The following is a 19,069-nucleotide window of genomic DNA, read 5'->3' as shown; positions in this document are numbered from 1 at the left end:
GCTTCAGCCTGCGCCTGGTCACCTGCTGGCCAGCTGTGACAGGTGCTGATCTCGGAATTTGGGTAGTTCAGTCTGTGTGACCAAATTTACTGCCGTTTCTTTGACAGGGCGTGTGTGTGCTTGTAAGCAAATGGCTCAGCTATCAGTTCACCTCGATGTCAAGTGCCCTGTTTCCAAGCGCCCTCTTCCTCCGGCCATGGAAATATCAGATTACGCTTCGACAGCTGAAGAGCCGCTTAAATTTTAGGGTTCTTTGACAGATAGGTTTCGTCATTTCCAGAATCTCATATTTGCACTGCCGTGGTACACTTCGACTCTAAAGTTCTTTTTATAGGGAGGAGCTAATCAGGCTTGCAATTATCGAGGAGGTTAGCTGATTTTCCAAGTTCATTTCTTTTCATGTATCATCGCAAAAAGCCATACAAGAATCCACTTTGTTGAACCTTGGCAGCCATTCCTCTTGGCCAAAACCCTGCCCTGTTACTAAACCTTTGCATGGAAGCCTGCATCAAGGTCGTCGGGCAGGTCAGGCTCTTCACTGAATCCTCAAGTTGACTGTCCATCTTATAATCACAGTCTAATGACGTGCCTCTTCCCGTGGTACCGGGCCTGCGCTCGCCGGCCCGATAGGCTCAGCTGGAAGCAGGTGGCTGGAATCGGCCTGCGAGGCAGGGCGATCGGTTTTAGCACGCAGACCTCTTTGCAGCGGGGCTGCGGGGGCAAGGATGCCTCGCGGCGGGTGCGCTGTAGAGCGGAATACAGACGGGGCGTGGCGGGGCGACGGTCGTCTTCGTCGATGGTCCAGGGGCTGCCGATCATTTAATCTTCAGAGGCGGGTGATGGTCGACTGCGAGGGCTGGGTGCTGGCCAGCTGCTTGGGCGGACTCTTCGGCCGTAGGTTTTCGACTTCAGGGGTGGAGCCGATCCTCCGTCCGCCTCGGTAGTCCTTGATGGCGGGGTACTGCTAGTCGCCCTCAAACCAGCTGTGATACTCTTCGCTGAAATTGCTTTCGGGCAGCCCGAGGCCGACGGTTAACCAGCCCTTGCGGATATTATGGACCTCTCCGAACAGTTCAATGCGCTTCCTCCCGAGACAGAACCGCTCGATGATCTCGTAGACCTCCTCAGGCTTCTGGAGGCTGCCGAACTCGAACTCCTCGTGGATGACCACGTCGGTGTCGATGTTGGGGTGGATGAAGTTGTTGTCCGAGCCTTTCTTGTTATCGTCCTTCAGCCCGACAAGGCAGTGCTCCTTGACTCTTCGGAACCAGCTGTCCTCGCGCTCGAGCAGGGACTCGTCGATCTGCCGCTTGAGGTTGGTCTTCACCCAGCAGATGTCCTCACAGCGTTTGAAGCCCCACTTTTCGAACAGCTCGCGGCCGTCGTCGAGGTGTTCGCTGCCCACCCACAGGAAGATGAAGGAAGGCACATCGGCCAGCTGCTCGATCTCGAGCTTGGCGATCTCCGCCATGGACCAGGAACGGTACTTCTCAGGACGGAGGCGGTGCATGGCCGTGCCCCGGACACTGCGCTCGTATTCCTCCCAAGGAGGGTCGACCAGGATGACGTCGAATTTGCCAAGTCCCCTCAGATTGAACTTCTTGAGGTCCTCCTTGAGGTAGACGGGCGGGTGGTTGCGCCGGGCGATGATTTCGGTCTTGAGGTTGATGAGGTCCTTGGCCTTGGGCTGGTCCACGTAGCGCAGGTGGGGCTCGTTGTTCTTTATGAAGTTGGTCGGCCGCTCACCGGTGCGCACGTAGCGGGTGCCCAGGTCCTCGTCCTCCTCCTTGGGGGGCTTGGCCTAGGTGCGTGCGGTGGATCGGTCGATCATAATCAACAATCAACAAGTGGGATGCCAGTCAAGCGCAGGAACCACGGGCGGAACAAGAAGAACCGGGGCCACGTCAAGCCGATCGTGTGCTCCAACTGCGGGCGGCTGTGCCCCAAGGACAAGGCCGTCAAGCGGTTCATGATCAAGGACATTGTTGATGCCTCCTTCAAGCGGGACCTCGAGGCTGCCTCCGCCTACTCCAACTACACCATCCCCAAGCTGTGCCTCAAGAACCAGTACTGCATCAGCTGCGCCATCCACGCCCGTATCGTCCGGGTGCGCTCCCGCGAGGACCGCAGGATCAGGGAGCCCCCCGTCAGGCAGCGGCCTGAACAGAAGAAGAAGGAATGACCCGATCTCATAACTTATCATGAGCCGCCCCGACTGCCTCTTCTGCCAGGACTGCCCCCTCGCCAGTGGCAAGAGCCCCTGCCAGCCCCGTCCCGCCTGTCCCCCTTCCTCCTCCCCGGCCCTTTTCCCTCGGCCAGTCAGCCCCCTGCCCCAAGAAAAATCGTTAGAAGAGATCGACCTGGCCAAGCAGATCGAGTCCCTGCAGTCCACCAAGGCCCAGTTCAACCTGCTGTTGCGTCGCAAGACCGAAATCGAGGCCGCCATCGCTCAGCTGCACCAGGGTGTTCAGCTCGAAGTGGATTCTGCTGAGCACGAGGGTTAACAGGGTGACAGGCAACTACAGAAACTTGACAATGAGAAGGAAACGGTACTCGCGCGTCTGGACGAACTCAGCCGTTAAGGCAACCAGGCCCGGAGTCATGTGCAAGCCAGGCATGTCCGACTCGACCAACTGCGACAGGATATCCTCCACGCACAAACCCAACTACAGTAAGCCCAGCTTTCGCTCACCGCCCAGCAGTAGGAGCACGGCCCCCTCTTCTCAGCCTACGAGCGGCTCTGCGAATAAAACGCTGAACTGAAGAAACACCTCCAGCAACAGTTTTACGGCCAGGAGAAGGCCTATGAGCAACTGAATGGCCTGCAGGGGCAGCTTGCCAGTCTGGACCATGACAACCAGGCTGTGCATGAACAGGTCCTGGCTGTTGAGAAGTGCAACAAGGCAGCGCTGTCTGAGCTGAGAGGGCTCACTGCAGCTGCGGAGCAGAAACTGGTTGTGTTGGAGGACCGCAGATAGACCCGAAATCACCTCAAGCACAAGCTAGATCAGCACGCGCAAGGAGCTCGGGATATGCCTGCTCGGGTGGTTCAGGCTGACCTAAAGCAAAAACTGCAGTCGATCCGCACCCCCAACACCAACCTCGAGAAATAGCTGTCTTTCAAGCACAGGCGCCTTGAGCACCAGGAGCAGCAGCTGAAGGAGCTAGCCGACAGGGTTCGGTAGTTGCATCATGAGGTAGCGATGAAAGATCGCACCTGCCAGAAGATGACCGCCGCCTGGCGTGGGAAGTGCGAGCAGCTGATGCGGATGGACCTTGCAGTCCGGCGGATGGTCGACCGCGCGGATGGCCTGGGAGGCCCCTCCCTAGCACGGTTCAAGGCTGCAAGGGACCGGATCGTCGAGAAAGCCAATGCCGTGCTGCGCCCGTGATAATCAGTGAATTGTAATGGCCAAACACCATCCCGATCTGATCATGTGCCGCAGACTGCCCGGCACGGCGATCGGTCAGCTCTGCGACCGATGCGATGGGCGCTGTGTCATCTGCGACTCGTACGTGCGGCCGGCGCAGCTGGTTCGGATCTGTGAGGAGTGCAACTTCGGGAGCAGTCAGGGCCGGTGCATCGTGTGCAACGCGCCGGGCAAGGGCGACGCCTACTACTGCAAGGCATGCGTGCAACTGGAGCGGGACCGGGACGGCTGCCCGCGCGTGATAAACCTCGGGGCGACGAAGGTGGACTTCATCTACGAGCGCAGGCGCTACGGGGCGCACAAACCCGGGTTGTGAGTTGGATTTCAGTTGGGGAGAAGCGGGCTGAGGATGACTAGTGGCGAGCCGAACACGATGCAGGGTGAGAACTCGCTCCGCACCTCCCGTGGAGGCACGAACACCTCGTTGGTCTGCATGTTCACGTAGGCCGGCTGCCACTCGCTCTCCTTGCGGCCCTCCATCTGCCGCACCACCCGGAGGTTCACCTTCCGCTCCTGCTGCTCCCGGTTTATCATGAACACCGAGTTGCGAAGGTCGGTCTCTCCCAGATGCAGGCCCTTGGGGATCGCCTTGGGCTTGGACGACTTGACTCGTTTGAAGATGTTCATCTCGGTGTCGTCCTCGGCGGGATCCTTCTTGACTGGCATCTCGTTCGAGAGCAGCGAGAGGTTCTCGAAGCCCTCGATCTTCTCGCTGCGGAAGCGGTCGATCAGCGCCTTCCGCAGCTCGGCCTCCTCGTCAGTCCGGCGGTTGGTGACCTTTATGACCGAGTTGTACCGGTTCTTGACCCCGTTCTCAGTGCGGTTGGTGAGCTTTGCAATCTTGGCCCACTTCTTGCCATGCAGTTCGATGAGCTCCAGAACCTGGATTGTCTCCGCCTCGGTCCAGCTGCCTTTGTACACCTAGCTGTCCAGGTGGTTGCTCCATCGCTCCCGGCACTGCTTGCTGCTCCGGTAAGACTCCTTGTTGAACGGGGAAACAGTATTAAATTTTTCGGCAATCGTGGCCCACTTGAAGTCCTCGCACTCCTCCTTTTCCCGCCTCACGATCTCGGAGAGCAGGTCGTCCTCGTCTGCCTGCCACGGCAAAGAATTCTTGGTGTTGAGGTTGGCCAACCAGCGCTGCCGGCAAGCCTCGGTCCCCCAGTACATGAAGCTGGCGATTGCCTCCCAGTGCACGTCCTCCAGGCGGGCGGGCTGCACCTTCTCAGTAGCGCAGGTTAGGGCGACCAGGTTGACCAGAACCTCCTTTTCCATGGCATTCCACTTTTTGCGGATCTGGCGGCCGGACTGGCCCTGGGTGACCATGTACTTCAGCTTGACAGACAGCTCATCCTGCGGGGACAGAGTGAACTCGCCCAGTTCAGTGTCCCGCAATAATTCTATGACCGAGTTTATTATACTTTCGTCTTTCTCCTGCTCGCACAGGAGGTTCAGCCGGGCCTGCCAGTCACTCGAGGGTTGCTCCACTTGCATAAATCAATTATTGATTATGTTGAATCTCAAATAAAATCTGATGAATTTTTTTTTGCTTCAGAAATAAGAGCCTTAGGGCTTATTATCACGAGGTCGCTGGGGCAGTAGCGTCTTTGCGCCGGGCAGTAATGTATAATGATATGATGGCGGATGATTGGCTAATTAAATGTAAGAAGAGGCGGGCGAGGAAGTGCCGGTGCACATGATCCGCATGCCCCAGATCCTAAAGCAGTTCGACGAACGCAACCTGGCAGCCGACCTCGAGCAGGCCGAGGTGACCTGCCACTACAACTACGGGTTCAACTACTACACGCTGCGGGCCTACATCAACAAACTGAAGTATCTGCGGGAGGGACTTTGCGAAGGGGAGGGGGAGCGTGGCCGGTACAGGCTGAACGGGAACGGACTGACCCGCATGAACGACAGTATCCCCATGGACCTCGGGGGACTGGGCAACTTCCTCGACCCCTCCCTTCTCGAAAATGAACTGCTAGCCAACCTTGACTCTTAGCATATTTTACGCATTTTGTTGTGCCAGTATGAGCGGGCTGGGCTTCGGGGGCTTCTTAACCAGGTCGACGCCGCCCCTCCCAACGACCCCTTCTTCCGGCTCATCGACAACCTTTTTAAGAACATCGACGATTACAATCGCCAGGCCCTCCGCGCTCCCTCCCACACTGTCCAGGAGTCTATGTATCTACTGCAGACTATGCCCTTCAAAGCCAACATCGAGCGCAGAGAGGTGCCTGCAGTCCACGAGGTGAAACGCCATCGCTCCCGCACTCGAGACAAGTAGAAACGCAGGTCGAAGGATCGAAAGAAGAAGGATCGGTAACGTAAGAAAAAAGACAAAGAGAAAGAACGAGAGAAAAAGGAGAAGGACCGGCGTCCCAGCAGTAATTCAATTTCCAGTCCGGCTTGTTCTAGTGTCAGTCTCGAAAAATAGCACAGCCCGAAATTACAATCAAAATCTAGAGAAGATGACCAGGCTGACGAGTATTTCTGGAATGATAAAAAAAAATTGAGGCAATATGGTCATTCCAAAGAGCGCAAGGATAAACCTAGAAGCAGGGATCGAGATAGATCTAAGTCAAATGAAAAGAAGCGAGACAAAGAAAAAAAAGACCACTCGAAGGACCGAAGAGAAAGGAAGGAGGTGAGTGACCACGGGCGACATAATCATGACCGGCATAAAGACCGTGAGAAATAGCGAGGTCGGGATAAAGAACATGATGAAGATCGCAATAACAGGGATAAGAAGGAAAAGGACAGAGGCAGAGACCATGATCGTGATCGTGATCGTGACCGAGATCGTGACCGAGATCGTGATCGTGATCGTGATCGAGATCGAGAAAGGGAAAAGGACAGAGATAAAGATAGGGATAGAGGAAAGGACAAATAACGAAATCGAGATAGGGACAGAGACAGAGACAGAGACAGAGACAGAGACAGAGACAGAGACAGAGACAGAGACAGAGACAGGGACAGAGACAGAGACAGGGATAGGGATAGGGATAGGGAAAGGGAAAGAAGGGACAGGGAAAAGGAAAGGGATAGGGATAGGGACAGGGACAGGGATCGAGGTAGGTAAAAGGATAGCTTTAGGGATAGGGACAGGGACAGGGACAGAGAGAAAGGAGACAGAGACAGGGACAGGTAACGATAACGTGAGCGAGACAGATAACGATAGCGTGAGAGGGATCATTAGCGCTAACGAGAAAGAGACAGAGCATACAATGGCAGGGAGCGGGACATCAGAGACTGGGAGAGGGATCGCGCGCGTGGCCCTAAAAGGCCTTTCAACGAGATGCCCCGAAAAGGCGATTCCCACGACGACTAGAAATTGCGCAAACTCATAAATGATCTCTGACATCAGAAATGCAGCGTCGCCACAAAGTACCCGTCTCTGCCCCCCTCCTCGGGCAGAAGCAGCTTGCCCTCGCCTTTCAGTCCAAACCTCTTCTTGAAGAATTCGACTTGCTCCTGGTTTTCTTGTTGCAGGATTGAGCAGGTCATGTACACGACCTGCGTGCGAGGGCCCGCGAAGGCTAGTGCCTGCTGCATGATCGCTTGCTGAGTGGCACGGTAGTAGTTGATCGCCTGCTCAGTCACCCGCATCTTCACGTCAGGACTCCTGCGGATGGTGCCAGTCGCGGTGCAGGGGACATCGAGGACCAGCCAGTTTACCTTTGTATTCTTGGCTGGCAGTCCTGTCTTAGCATTGAATATTCCTGCCCTCTCAAATCTCGCACGCGCTTGCTCAAGGGCTTTTTTCCGGACATCGTGAAGAAAAACAGTACCCTTTTGGTTCATGAATGGTGCGAAGGCCAGTGCTTTGCCCCCCGCCCCGCAGCAATAGTCCAGGACAGTCTCATGCTCTTTGCATTTAACCTAGAGAGCGAGCAGTTGCGAGCCTTCGTCCTGGGGCTAAAACAGTCCATCTGCAAACTACGGAAGGGCCGATAGGTCGCAAGGCTTGACTGCGAATCTTATTCCATAGGTGGACTGTCTGGTCTTGGTCACTGCGTACTTCATGCGATGATACCACCGGTTGTAGAGCTAGTCTCGGGAGGTCTTGAGTGGGTTGACCCGGACGGTTGGAACTCTGCGGGTCGAAAGCACTCGGAACAGCTCGTGTGCCTGGCCCTATCCGAGCTGTGTCTTCAGCATTGTTGCGAGGGCAGGAGGGACGCTGTACCTGACTTCAGGCGGGAGGGCCTGCAAATCCTACTCCGGAAATTACCTGTTGATATCGATTTAGGTAAAGTCGAGGCCCAGATGCTCGAGCAGGCGCTGATGCCGGACCCCGTAGAAGACCAGGTCGTAGATGGCTCGTCTCTCGTGGCTGCCGACGGAGCGGGTGTGGGCCAGGTAGGCCTGCATGTGAGAGTCGAGGCCGAGGAGGGGGTCTGCCTGGACGCGGGCGGCGTAGTCGGCAAGCAAGCGGCGGGCGTGGGCAGCCACCAGTTTCATTAAAATAGGGGGGTCAGCAAAGAGTTCATTCACAAGGTCAGAACAATTCTAGAGTTACCATCACCCCTCCCGATCGATATTAATAATGAGGGTCAATAGCGCAGGGAGAGGAACCCGGCCACTCCTGCGCGGATCCATTCGTCCTGGTCCCGGTCCGAGGGCATCTCGAAGAACATCACGAAGTTGGTCGAGTGCCCCGTCGTGCTCAGCGTCCCCCGCCGTGACACCACCTTGTACACCGGGCATTCGTAGATCCCCGTCATGGGGGTGATGCGGTTGGCCACCGGCAGCAAGTGTATCAGCGGCAGGTTGGAGTACAGCTCCTTGGGGATAGGGGTGTCGATCTGGTGGGAGGCGGGGTGCCAGCGTGCGCCCTCAATGAACATGCCGTAGATGTAGCAGCCGTCCGCGGGCTTCTCCTTGACCTCGGTGTGGGAGAGGCTGTCCATGTAGTTGAAGTTGAAGGACAGCTCGTCGATGGCGATGGTGTGCTTCCGGGCGAAGTTCTGGAGGGTGCCGGTCAGGAACGCCTGGGGGAAGAAGAACCCCGAGATCCAGAACACCGAGGGCGTGCCTCCGTCGATCCACTGCCGGAGGAACAGTATGCGCGCCAGCAAGTCCTCGATCCAGCTGGAGAGAGGCTTCATCGACAGGAAGGACTTGTCCTCCCAGATCTTGGGGACCAGGTTGTCGAAGAGTGCGTTGGCCATCATCTCAAGGTCCTCGCTCATGACGATCTGCCCCTTGAGGGCCTTTTTGAGGTTGGCGAGGGACTCCTTCATGATGGCGAGCAGTTTGTTGAAGCGGATCACCTCCTGCACCAGCACTGTGTTCATCGACTCCTCGTAGCTGGTCGGGTATGCCTTGTAGATGCCCTCGTAGTCGAACACCTCGGGGGTCTTGGACTGGATCGAGACCGCGATCTCCTCGATCTTCTCCTCGCGGGACTGTCCTGCCGCCGAGGTAGTGCGGGGCTGCACGGACAGGATGGTCTCGAGCATCTGCAAGGTCTCGTTCTGCGAGTTGGTGATCTCCGCATTGTCGTGCAGCCCAAAGGCCTCGGGCGCGGGGTTGAGGGGCAGGTTCTCGATGTACTCGACGAACTCGTCGACCCGCTCCACAGTGGGCTGGTAGTAGATACCACTGTCAGAGAACTTGTAACCATCAAGGAGCACGTCCTCGTTGCAGTATTTCTTCAGGATGGTCTTGATGAGGCGGACGTCCTTGTCGTCGGTGACTCGCCCACCGTAGTTGATCTCGGCCCCCAGATAGTTGAGCACCTTGTAGGGCACCTGCTCGTACTCGTCCAGCAGCATCTTGAGCTGCCGGCGGCAGACCGAAAGGTCCTCGTTGGTGAACTCATAGGGGATGTTCCAGCCGATGGGCCCGAACTTGCGCCGGTCCTGCACAATCGCGTGGAAGAGGCTGAACCCGAAGAGCAGCTTCTTGTATTCGCGCTCCTTGCTGCACTCCTCAAAGTCCCGCTGGTCCATGTTCTTGTAGGTCCGCAGCAGGTTGTTTCGTAGGCCCTGAGGAGGCTCCAGAGTCATCTTCACCCCGTTCTGCAGGATCGAGATTGGGAACGAGGCAGTGGGCATCGAGGTCAGCCACAGCCGGAACTCGCGGTGCATGTTCTCGTTGAGCTCCTCGCAGATGCGCTGCAGCTCGCTCATCCAGCTGATGGCCAGGTGGCAGTTCTGGAGCAGCACCCAGTTGCCCTTCGCGGTGCCCTCCTTGATGAGCTTTTCGGCCTTGACGCCCTGCCCCTGCCCCAGCGAGATGGACTCGTAGCGGTTGCCCATGCCCATCTCCTCGGCGCACTTCAGGAAATCTGCGACAGGGTCTGAGCCCGCGCTGAGGACGAAGATGAGGGCGGTGATGATCGAGGAGTCCTTGTAGCACTTGATCAGGTCGAAGGTGGGGGGCGTGATGAACTTCTTCCCCATGACCAGCGTGATCCAGTTCTGCACGCAGGGGATCACCTTATCCATCCGTAGTGATTTCAGCGCGATGATCTTCTCGAAGGGGTTCAGCCGCTCTTCCCAGGGCGCGGGCAGCTTCTCCTCCTGCGGCTGCGTCGAGTCGAAGATGTGCTTCCAGGAGTCACAGTTGCCCATGAACTGCTCCTCGATGCCCTTGAAGGCCTCCAGCAGGTCCATGCCGTGGAACTGGCGGTACATGTCAGCCCACTGATTGTCGCTGACCCAGGAGGTGGGGTTGGGCGGCACCCGGACCTACCCGGATGGGCCGGTGAGCAGGTAACGCCACTCCAGCTCGTTGATGAGCCCGTCGCCCTGCAGGATCTTGATGGTCAGGAGGAAGGAGAAGGTGAGCTTCTGCTTCTCGAAGAGGGAGCGGCAGACGTTTTCGTAGAGCGAGTAGGTGAAGTAGTCGTTCATGCTCTTGAGCCGCGTGGGCAGGTCGTCCGAGGCTGGAGAGTTCTCTACGCTCAGGACGAACAGGTTGTTGAACCACTGCAGGGAGTACTGGTACATAGGGTCGACCAGGCTGAGGTCGAGGATGCAAAAGAACAACAGGCTGGCGCGGTAGGCCACGGGCCGGTAGCCCTCCCGAGTCTCGTCAATGGTCTTCTCAGTGACCTTGGACTCCTCGACTCGCTGGTTGATTTCCTTGGACATGGTCTTGCTGTTGTTGAGCTCGTTGATGAGGGACTCGTCCTTCAGGAACTCGTCGATGTTGCCCTCGGTGGAGGACAGGGCCGCCAGGATGGAGTCCTCGAGCTGCACCAGAGTCTTGCGGTCCTCCGCGTTCTTGAGCACAATCGAGAGCTTCTTCTGCTCGAGCTGGGGGTTCTCCAGGGCGACGATCCGGGCCAGCATCTGCTCCTCCAGGCCCGAGGGGGTGATCGCGAAGTTGATCAGACAGACCTTCACCGAGGTCTCAGGCGAGTAGTGCGGGTTGGGGATGGTCGTGGTCATGAACAGCTTGAACTGCGTGTTGTAGGACAGAGTCTTTTCCCCGATCGTGATCGAGAAGGAGGAGCCCGTCTTGACCACCTTCTGCTGGAGGATGGGCTCCAGCGAGGGGTCGAGGTCCCTGCCGACATTCTCGAGGAGGACCCACTTGCCGAACTGGACGGCCAGCTCGATGGTGCGCATGAGAGTGGGCTCAGTGACCTTGACGACGTCGATGCCCTCAGTGTGGTCCTTGCCCATGTTCTTGATGAACTTGTTGGCCTGGGTCTGGGGGTCGATCATCAGCGGCCACCGCTTGCTCTTGAAGATTATGATCCCGTTCTCCGTGCTCGTGTCGTCCTTCGGCAGCCCCGCGATGTTCCACTGCTGGATCTGGATCGGCACGCCCAGGAACGACCGCATCGTGACGCTGCTCGCTATCGGCAGCTCGTCCTTCTCCTTTATAGCTTCCGCCCACCCCCGCTTCCAAGGCCGTGCGGTACTGGGCGGTGAAACTGCCTGCGTAGGCGACTGTCCCGGCCGCGATGACAGAGTTGCCGGTGACCAGCTTGGCGAGGGCCTGGAGGTGGCCGACCTCGCTGGTCCAGCGGGTCTGCTCGTCGCTGAGGCCGACAGTGAGCTTCTTGGCGCGGGAGAGCTTGACCTTGCACTCCTCCATCTTGAACTCGAGATCTTCCTTTTCTTGGGTCTTGGCAGTGAAGAGGTCCTCGAGGGCCTGGATCTTGCTGTTGATGCCGTCGAGGGCGTCCTTCTTGACCTTGAGTTCGTCGGACTTCTCCTTGAGGATGGCCTCGGTGGCGGCCAGCTTTTCGCGGAGGGGCTTGGTCTCGTTGAAGACCTTGTTGAAGTCGTACATGGCCTTGACCCACATGAAGAGGAACTGGACCGCGTAGGAGCAGGACTTGGCCCGCTCGAGGGTGAAGTCCGCGTCGGGGATGATTTTGTCCTGCAGCTTCTTGATGTGGGCGGGGTTGATGCTCTCCTTGTTGTACCCCTTCAGCTCCGAGAGCAGCACCGCCGCGTCGTTCAGCAGGTACTTCTTGGCCGTCTCGAAGTAGTTCTCCTCCTTCACCCCGTCCACCGTGCTGATTATGATCGAGCCCCCCTGCTTCTTTATGAAGTCCACCAGCAGGATCACCACTCCCCCCAGGATCACCCGCACTGCCTTCGGCGGAGCCGGCAGCGACTTCACCTCAGTCAGGTGGTCCTTCTTCAGCTTGCTCACCTCCGCCAGCGTCTTGTCCAGCATCTCGTTCGCCTCCGACACCGCCGCCTTCGCCTCCGCCGCCAGCTCCTCCGCCTCCTTCTTCTGGATGTTTGCTTCCGCCTCCTCCTTCGAGACCACTTTCTGGATCTGCTCGGCGTCGGCCTTGTCCACGGTCAGCTTCTCCATCAGCTTCTGGGTCTCGACCGAGGCCTTTTCGAGGACGGGAGCGAGCTCTGTGAGTTTGACCTCCATGTCCTGGACGGCGACGTTCGCGTCCTTGAGCTTGTCGAGCCCGTTCTGGAGGCGGCTGATGGAGAACTTGCTTTCCTTGAGCTTTTCGCGGAGGATGGTCTTGTACATGTTGAGGAGCTCGAGGTAGCTGGTGGGTGTGACGTAGTTGTACCTGCTGAGCTCGGCTTTGAAGCGCACCGACTCGCGCTCGACCGACTTGTGGATGGTCTTGAACATGTCCACCAGCTGGTCCAGTTTGCCCTCCAGGCCCAGCTCCAGCTCCACCTCCAGCATCTGCCCCTTGCCCACGCCCACCAGGGCCTCCTCGGGCCATTCACTGAACCAGTCGATGGTGCAGCAGTTGACCAGGGAGGGGAACATACGCAGCCGGGTGGCGAACAGCTCGCCGAGGGGGGACATGGCCATGACGATGTGGACGTTGCGGCGGACGCGGGCCAGGTACATGGAGAAGACGTTCATCTTGTTGGGCTGCAGTCCCTTCTTGGCGCAGTCGGCCTTGCACTGGGTCATGATCTCCTCCATGTCCTTCTCCTGGTAGAGGTTGGTCACGTCCCCGGAGTTCAGTACCGAGTTGAGGTCCTCCAGCATCAGCTCGCTGACGATCTGCGTGTCCACCAGGATGAAGGACAGCGGCTTGTTCTCCAGCCCCGACTTCAGCAGCACCTCTTTCAGGTCCTCCCGCCAGTTCCGCATCCCGTATCCCTTGATCACCTCGATCTGCGTCGACTTGTAGCCCGAGATAAACGAAGCCAGCCGGGCCAGGGACTGCCGACCCGACCCGCCCACGCCCAGCAGCAGCCCGTTGCCCTGGGGCTGTCGCAGCACTCGGCTGATCCGAGAAATGTGCTCGCAGGCGTCCAGAAACATCACCAGCCGCATGGCGCTCTTAGACCCTACCTCTACGTTGTACTCCTCCAGGTACTCGTTCATCTTTTCCACCAGGGCCCCCAGGTCCGGCACCTCGAAGTAGTGCCGGGGTTCAGCGTCTCGGCCCTGGATGAAGTCGGCGAACACGATTCGGTCCTGCTCCACGGACTGTCCTGCCGCCTCGTCGAGGGAGGCCCCTGCAGCCCGCAGCAGCTGGGTGAAGAGAGCCTTGTCCTCGCTGCTGACCAGCCGATCGTAGTAAACCCGCATGTTCTCATGCATCCACAGCTTCTGGACGTCGGCTGGCTCGATGACGTACTTCTGGGAGGCGGAGCAGATGCCCTGGACAACCTTCCAGATATCGCGGAGGTTGAAAGTGTAGTGGGACTTTGAGGGGGTGGGTAGAAGCTCCTGCTTGACCTGGGAGAATACCTTCAGACAGCAGCCGCCCAGCAGAGGCACCAGGGGCCGGATGCTCTCGTTGAAGCGTCGCAGAAGGCGATGAGCTGGTCGAAGATGTGGAGCACGATTTCGTCGTTGAGGTCGGTGTAGGTCAGGATGTTGAAGTGGCGCACCAGCCGGTTCGAGATGAAGGTGCGGCCGCCTCCTGGTGGGCCCATGGCCGACATGAAGATGAGGTCCTCCAGGTTCATCCACTGCAGCTCCTTGCGGTTGTACCAGCCCCGGTGGTCGAAGTACTGCCGCACCAGCTCGATGGGGGGCTGGGCGCCGAAGGTCTCCTTCTTGGGCATGTTCAGGTCGTCGATGAAGATAACGCACTTTTTTCCGATCGGAGGCCCGTAGTAGCCCTTCCGGCGCTTGTCCATCTTCAGGTCGATAGTGTCCTGCGTCTGGTTGGCGCTGGTCTGCGCACTGAAGGTGAGTGCGATGTACTGGTAGGCCTCGCCCAGTGCCCCTCCCAGCAGCTTGTAGCAGTTCATGGACTTGCCGGTGCCGGTCGGGCCCGGGCTCAGGGTTTGTCGGTTGTTGGTGATGAGGAGCTTGCTGATAGCGAGCATGCGGGTGGAGTCGGTGGTGGGGATCATGATCTCGTGGTACTGCAGCTTGGAGTCGATCTCGAAGTTCTCGAAGGACTTGCGCCACTCCACCCACTCGTTGTTCTTTTCCCTGAACTCGCAGTCGTAGATCGACTGACTCTCGGCCAGTTCTACTCGCACCTTGTTCTGCCGGATCAGCTGCTTGGCGAAGGCGCTGAACTCCAGTCGGGACTTGAGGTCTCCCGTTACGCCCGCGGACCAGGCCAGCGCGTACACGAAGACGCTGTCCACCACGGTCTCCAGGTGGGTGAACTCCTCGGGCGGGACCTTCTTAAGCTCACTCTCGCGGTAAGGCTCCAGGAAGCAGCTGAAGAGCTTGAGGAAGCTGTTGGTGAGGTTGCTAGAGGAGGTGACGACCAGCTCTTTGACGTTCAGGCGCACGAACTCGAGGCTGGGCCCCAGCAGCTCGCGGATAAGCTTCTAGATGTTGCCGAACAGCTCCTTGCGGGTCTTGATGCCTTCGGGGAGGAGGTTCATCCAGGACTTGACGATGGGCTCGAAGCCGATCAGGGAGGGCTCCATGTAGACCATGCCGCAGCGGGAGACCGTGGCGGGCGAGGCGACCAGCAGGTCCTCCACCTCGAACATCATGGTCATGTGCGGCGTCAGGGTCAGGATCTGCCCCTGAGTTCAGGCACAGCTTCTTGTTGTCGTCGAGCACCGTGTTCATGGACTCGATCCACAACGAGTCCACCGGCCCATCGAACACGATCCAGTGCTTTTCCGGGGACTGGTCCTTCACGCACTCCCGCACCATGTAGGCCAGCACTCCGTCCGCCCACTCATGCGTCTGGTCGTTGAACGCACCGTACAGCTGGCCCATCGTGATGCTCTTGGGGTTGAGGGTGTGCAGGTGCACCTTGGCCAGCCCCTTGTTGCGCAGGGCGGTCATGGCCTTCGACAGTGTGTGGATGTTACTGGTCTTGCCGCCGCCCGAGGGCCCCACCAGCATGAGCCCGTGGCGCACCAGAATCGTGTCGTAGAGCTGGAGGATCTTGTCGGTGAAGAGCGAGGTCGGCTGCAAGTTGCCCTTCTGGCACTCGTTCTTGATCGACTCCAGCAGCTCGCCATAGTCGATTTCAGGCCGCTTGATGCCCGGGAACAGGTCTGTGATGATGTTTTAAAAGAGCGGCAGGTCGTCCTTCAGGAACTTAGGCACGTTCACGTCTCGCAGGGCCCGTAGCAGCAGCTGGTCTTCGTCCATGTCGGGACTGGCCTGCTTGAGCAGTCCTGCTGCGTTGATCACCGAACGGACTGCCCGCATGCCGTAATCGTAGTGCTCCTGGGCAGACAGCTGCTCAGAGGGACAGCTTAAAGGTGGCGACCATCTTTTTGGCGAGGTCGCGGCCCTTGGTGAAGCCGAAGGAGTAGAGCATGATTTCGCCGATCATGGCGTAATCGGGCACCATCATCGCCACCGACCGGAAGAGCGCTTTGAGGTTATCAGGCAGCTCGGTCCGGCCAGCATAGCCCGGGTTCATGGTGATGAACACAGAGAAGGTGGGCAGCACCTTGATGTGGCTGCCCTCGAACTCACAGGAGGGCGAGCCCTTGGCCTTCTCGCCGAAGAGAATGAGCAGTTGCTGCGCGATCACGGAGAGCACCTCGATGTTGATGCGGTTGAACTCGTCGAAGCAGCACCACGCCCCTGCAGAGGCTAGCCCCTTGAAGAACTTGGCCACCATTATGTAGTCCATGGAGTCCGAGCAGTTGAACACCACGCACTGCTTGGCCAGCGCCTTCGCCAGGTCCCTTGGTGCTCTCAGTCTTGCCGGTGCCCGCCGGGCCAGCAGGCGCTCCCCCCAGGTTGAGTTTAAGGGCCCCCATCAGGGTCATGTAGCACTTATCAGTCAGGGGCGTGATAACCAGTCGCAGAGTGTTGCCCAGGTACTCGTAGCCGTAGGGGAAATTGGTCTGCACGCACTTCACGTAGCAGTTAGCCTTCTCCCAGTAGTAGCGCAGTTGCGAAATCCACTCGAAGCTGCTGACGTCGCTGACTTCGTTGACCAACAGCCGGTAGACCACGTCCTTGGCGTGGACATCGATGACGATGAGGGCGTTGATGGTCACTTGCTCCTGCTTGGTCAGCTTCTGCCGCACTAGCTCGACCAGCTCGTTGAGTTGTCGCTCACTCTTTTCGAAGTAAGTCTTGACTGCCGACCCGGAGATAGCTGCCTCGACCTCTTCCGTCCACATGATCTGAGAGCCGTTAAGCACGCACTGGCCAGGGTGCTGGACCACCCACCGCCTGCGGGGAGTGTCCGCGTAGACCTGGACGGAGCGCTGCAGCTCGTGGCGGACGGACTGGCACATCATGTCCTCAACCTCGTTCATCCAGTCCTCGACGTTCTTCTGGTTGGGGTCGAGATGGGTGACGAAGGCGATGCGTTCCTTCTCCGCGGAGAACATGGCGTGGATGTGCTTCTTCTTATCGAACTCGATCTCGTGGATGTTCTCAAAGACTTTCTTGAGGTGGGCTGGACGGCGGTGGGCTCCTTGGCCTGCGACAGGATCTCGAGCAGCTAGTCGTTCGACAGGAAGTAGAACCGCGCGAACCGCTCCCGCTTCTTCTCGAGGTAGGCGTTCAGCTCCTTCTGGATTTGCTCCAGCTTTTCGTTGGAGTCCCGCAGCTTATCGAGCAGCCCCTAGGTGGTGCAGACGGCGCGCACGTTGACCGTGTTCTTGGCGAGCAGCATGTTGGTCTTCCAGTTGGCATCCACGATCTTGAACTTCTTGCTCTCGACGGGCAGCTGCTTGGAGATGTCCGCGGAGTCGAAGATGGGCTGCAGGTACATCCACTGGCCCTGGCACTTCAGCCAGTCGTCCAGCACGTCCGACATGAGCTTCAGCTGATTGTACCAGTTTATGATGTCTTCCTCAAAGGGCTTCTTGAAAGGCGAGAACTGCATGGCCTGCGTGTTGACCAGGTGCTCGTCCAGCGTGACCTGGATCTCGTCCGACCCCCGCATTATGAAACTCGTCTTGTACCCCGCCAGGTCGAAGTTTATGTCCTCCCATTTCTTCCACATCTCGTTTAGCATTGTTTCTATTGTGAACTCCTTAGAGGCCCGCTCACCAATGTCAGTGCAGACCTCAACGTGCTTGAGCATGCCCTGGCTCAGCACCTGGTTGAAGGTGAAGCCCTCCACGCGCGGGTCGAACTCGAAGCCTACCGCCTCCTGAATGGCCTGCCAGTGCCGGTCCTTCATGCCCTCCTTCCGCAGGGCCACCATCAGCGGGATGTTGGGTTTGAACTTCTCTATCTCGTTGCGCACTCGCTCCGCCACCTGAGCCACCTGCATCTGCCCCTTATCCTTAAAGTAGCGGAAAGTCTGGTTCAGCACCCTGAACCCGTCCTCCACGAACCGCTCGGCAGCAGGCGCGTCCAGCTCTGCGAAGGGGCCTTCCAGCCACTGCTAGCTGAGGACGAACCAATTGCGGGTGTTCTGCCAGAGGTTGGAGTAGGGCTGAAAGTCCTTGGCCAGGCTCTGGATCTTGGTGTAGTCGGTCATCTCGATGTTGAAGAGCTGTTCTCGGGAGTTAAACTTCCGGACTGCTCGGCCACCGAGGCCAGGCTCTTGTTGATTTCGCTGACCATCCCGAAAACCTGCTCGTGTTTGTCGATGTTGTAGTTTTGGTGGAACATCAGCACCTGTCGCTCCAGCAGGTCCAGTTCCTTCTTGAAGCGGATCTGCTCGGCCATCATCGCCTCCTCCATCTTGACCTTCTCCTTCTCTAGCCACTCCTGCCGCTCCGCCAGCATATCCCCCACCACGCGCGGCTGCTTCAGCACGTCGAACCTTCGCTCCTGGTCCTCAGCGCTCAGTTTGATTTGGAACTCTTCCACGATCTCGATAATCTTGCTGAGCTTGCTGATCTCGATCCGAGACTTCTCGACTTCGTTGTAGGCGGTGTCCCGAATGTAGTCCAGCACCTCGCTGAGGGACTCGATGTCAGGTGTCTGGCGACTGCTCTGCTCTCGGATCTTCTGAAAGTGCTCGATGATTTCCGTGGACAGTTCCTGGAAGCGGGAGATGAACAGATCGACGAGGCCAGCCTTCCGGGCCTGGAGGGTTTCCTTGATGCCTTTTTTGATTTCGACGATGCCGACCAAGAAGACGCCCACATGGACCGCGTCAGACAGCTCCTTGTCGATGGACTTGACTTTGCGCTCCACGCTCTGCACCTCTTCCCGCAGCTCAGCCACCTCCTTGTCGAGTTGCTGGTTGAGGTAGGTCTCGAGAGGGATCTTCAAGATGCTGTCGTAGTTGCTGAGGGTGGAGATGTAGTCCTGGAGGGGCTTGAAGAGCTGATCGAGCAGGGCGCAGTACTGCTGGTGGAGGTTGACCAGCCACAGGTTGTCTGCCTTCACGAGCGGGTGCTCCTGGGGCATCGGCCGGTAGCTCGGGCACCGCACAAATGTCTTAATGATCTGGAAGTTTTCGTATTTAGGGATAAACTTACTCTCCATGTCTGGCACCCCCTGCAGCTGCTCCAGCGTGCCTTCGAAGTACTCCAGCAGCTCTGCCCTGAACTCGGCCACGGGCACCGAGTAGTCCACCCCGACGTTGGTCTTGACAATGTCGATCAGAAACAAAGGCATTTCCCGGGCCCTGCTGCGGGGGTAGATGGGGTTTCCCTCGTGGTCCAGGTAGTGCTCGGGGAGACGCGCCGAAAAGGAGTTGATCACTTCGTTGGTGGACTGGATGTCGATCTTTTCCGGCAAGTAGGAATTGAGCATGTCAAAGAATTCATAGCAGTTGCGCTTCAGCAGGTTGGAGAGTAGCTCGCCTTGGATGAGTTTCTGCAGCCCCAGGTACTTCTTCAGAGCCTCGAGCGGAAGTGCTCCCT

At 58.1% G+C, this 19,069-nt stretch overlaps 4 protein-coding genes across 4 annotated transcripts; 2 read left to right on the top strand and 2 right to left on the bottom strand.

Annotated features, from left to right (window-relative positions):
- Positions 1 to 826: 826 nt before the first annotated feature.
- On the bottom strand, positions 827 to 1,801 carry LOC127594868 (N6-adenosine-methyltransferase non-catalytic subunit-like; the record flags this gene model as incomplete). Its single annotated transcript, XM_052056620.1, is given in 1 exon segment — positions 827 to 1,801. A coding segment is annotated over 1 exon segment (975 nt), but the record flags the coding sequence as incomplete, so codon positions are not given.
- Positions 1,802 to 1,852: 51 nt separating this feature from the next.
- On the top strand, positions 1,853 to 2,182 carry LOC127594867 (40S ribosomal protein S26-like). The gene has a single exon (XM_052056619.1). It carries the CDS (start codon positions 1,853 to 1,855, stop codon positions 2,180 to 2,182), a length of 330 nt encoding a protein of 109 aa, XP_051912579.1.
- Positions 2,183 to 3,408: 1,226 nt separating this feature from the next.
- On the top strand, positions 3,409 to 3,747 carry LOC127594866 (uncharacterized). The gene has a single exon (XM_052056618.1). It carries the CDS (start codon positions 3,409 to 3,411, stop codon positions 3,745 to 3,747), a length of 339 nt encoding a protein of 112 aa, XP_051912578.1.
- Positions 3,748 to 7,990: 4,243 nt separating this feature from the next.
- LOC127594870 (dynein axonemal heavy chain 1-like) lies at positions 7,991 to 19,022 on the bottom strand (the record flags this gene model as incomplete). Its single annotated transcript, XM_052056623.1, is given in 8 exon segments — positions 7,991 to 11,296; positions 11,298 to 13,654; positions 13,657 to 14,842; positions 14,844 to 15,521; positions 15,523 to 15,969; positions 15,971 to 16,695; positions 16,698 to 17,771; positions 17,774 to 19,022. Coding segments are annotated over 8 exon segments (11,022 nt in total), but the record flags the coding sequence as incomplete, so codon positions are not given.
- Between the last annotated feature and the right edge of the window lie 47 nt (positions 19,023 to 19,069).

This window comes from Hippocampus zosterae, unplaced genomic scaffold (assembly GCF_025434085.1).
Source record: "Hippocampus zosterae strain Florida unplaced genomic scaffold, ASM2543408v3 HiC_scaffold_292, whole genome shotgun sequence".
Lineage (NCBI taxonomy): Eukaryota > Metazoa > Chordata > Actinopteri > Syngnathiformes > Syngnathidae > Hippocampus > Hippocampus zosterae.
The sequence above is the reverse complement of the archived record's forward strand: the minus strand, read 5'-3'. Positions and strand labels throughout refer to the sequence as shown.

Bases quoted from the DNA above. Each gene is read 5' to 3' on its own strand.
- LOC127594867 (XM_052056619.1), top strand. From the start codon at position 1,853: ATGCCAGTCAAGCGCAGGAACCACGGGCGGAACAAGAAGAACCGGGGC.
- LOC127594866 (XM_052056618.1), top strand. From the start codon at position 3,409: ATGGCCAAACACCATCCCGATCTGATCATGTGCCGCAGACTGCCCGGC.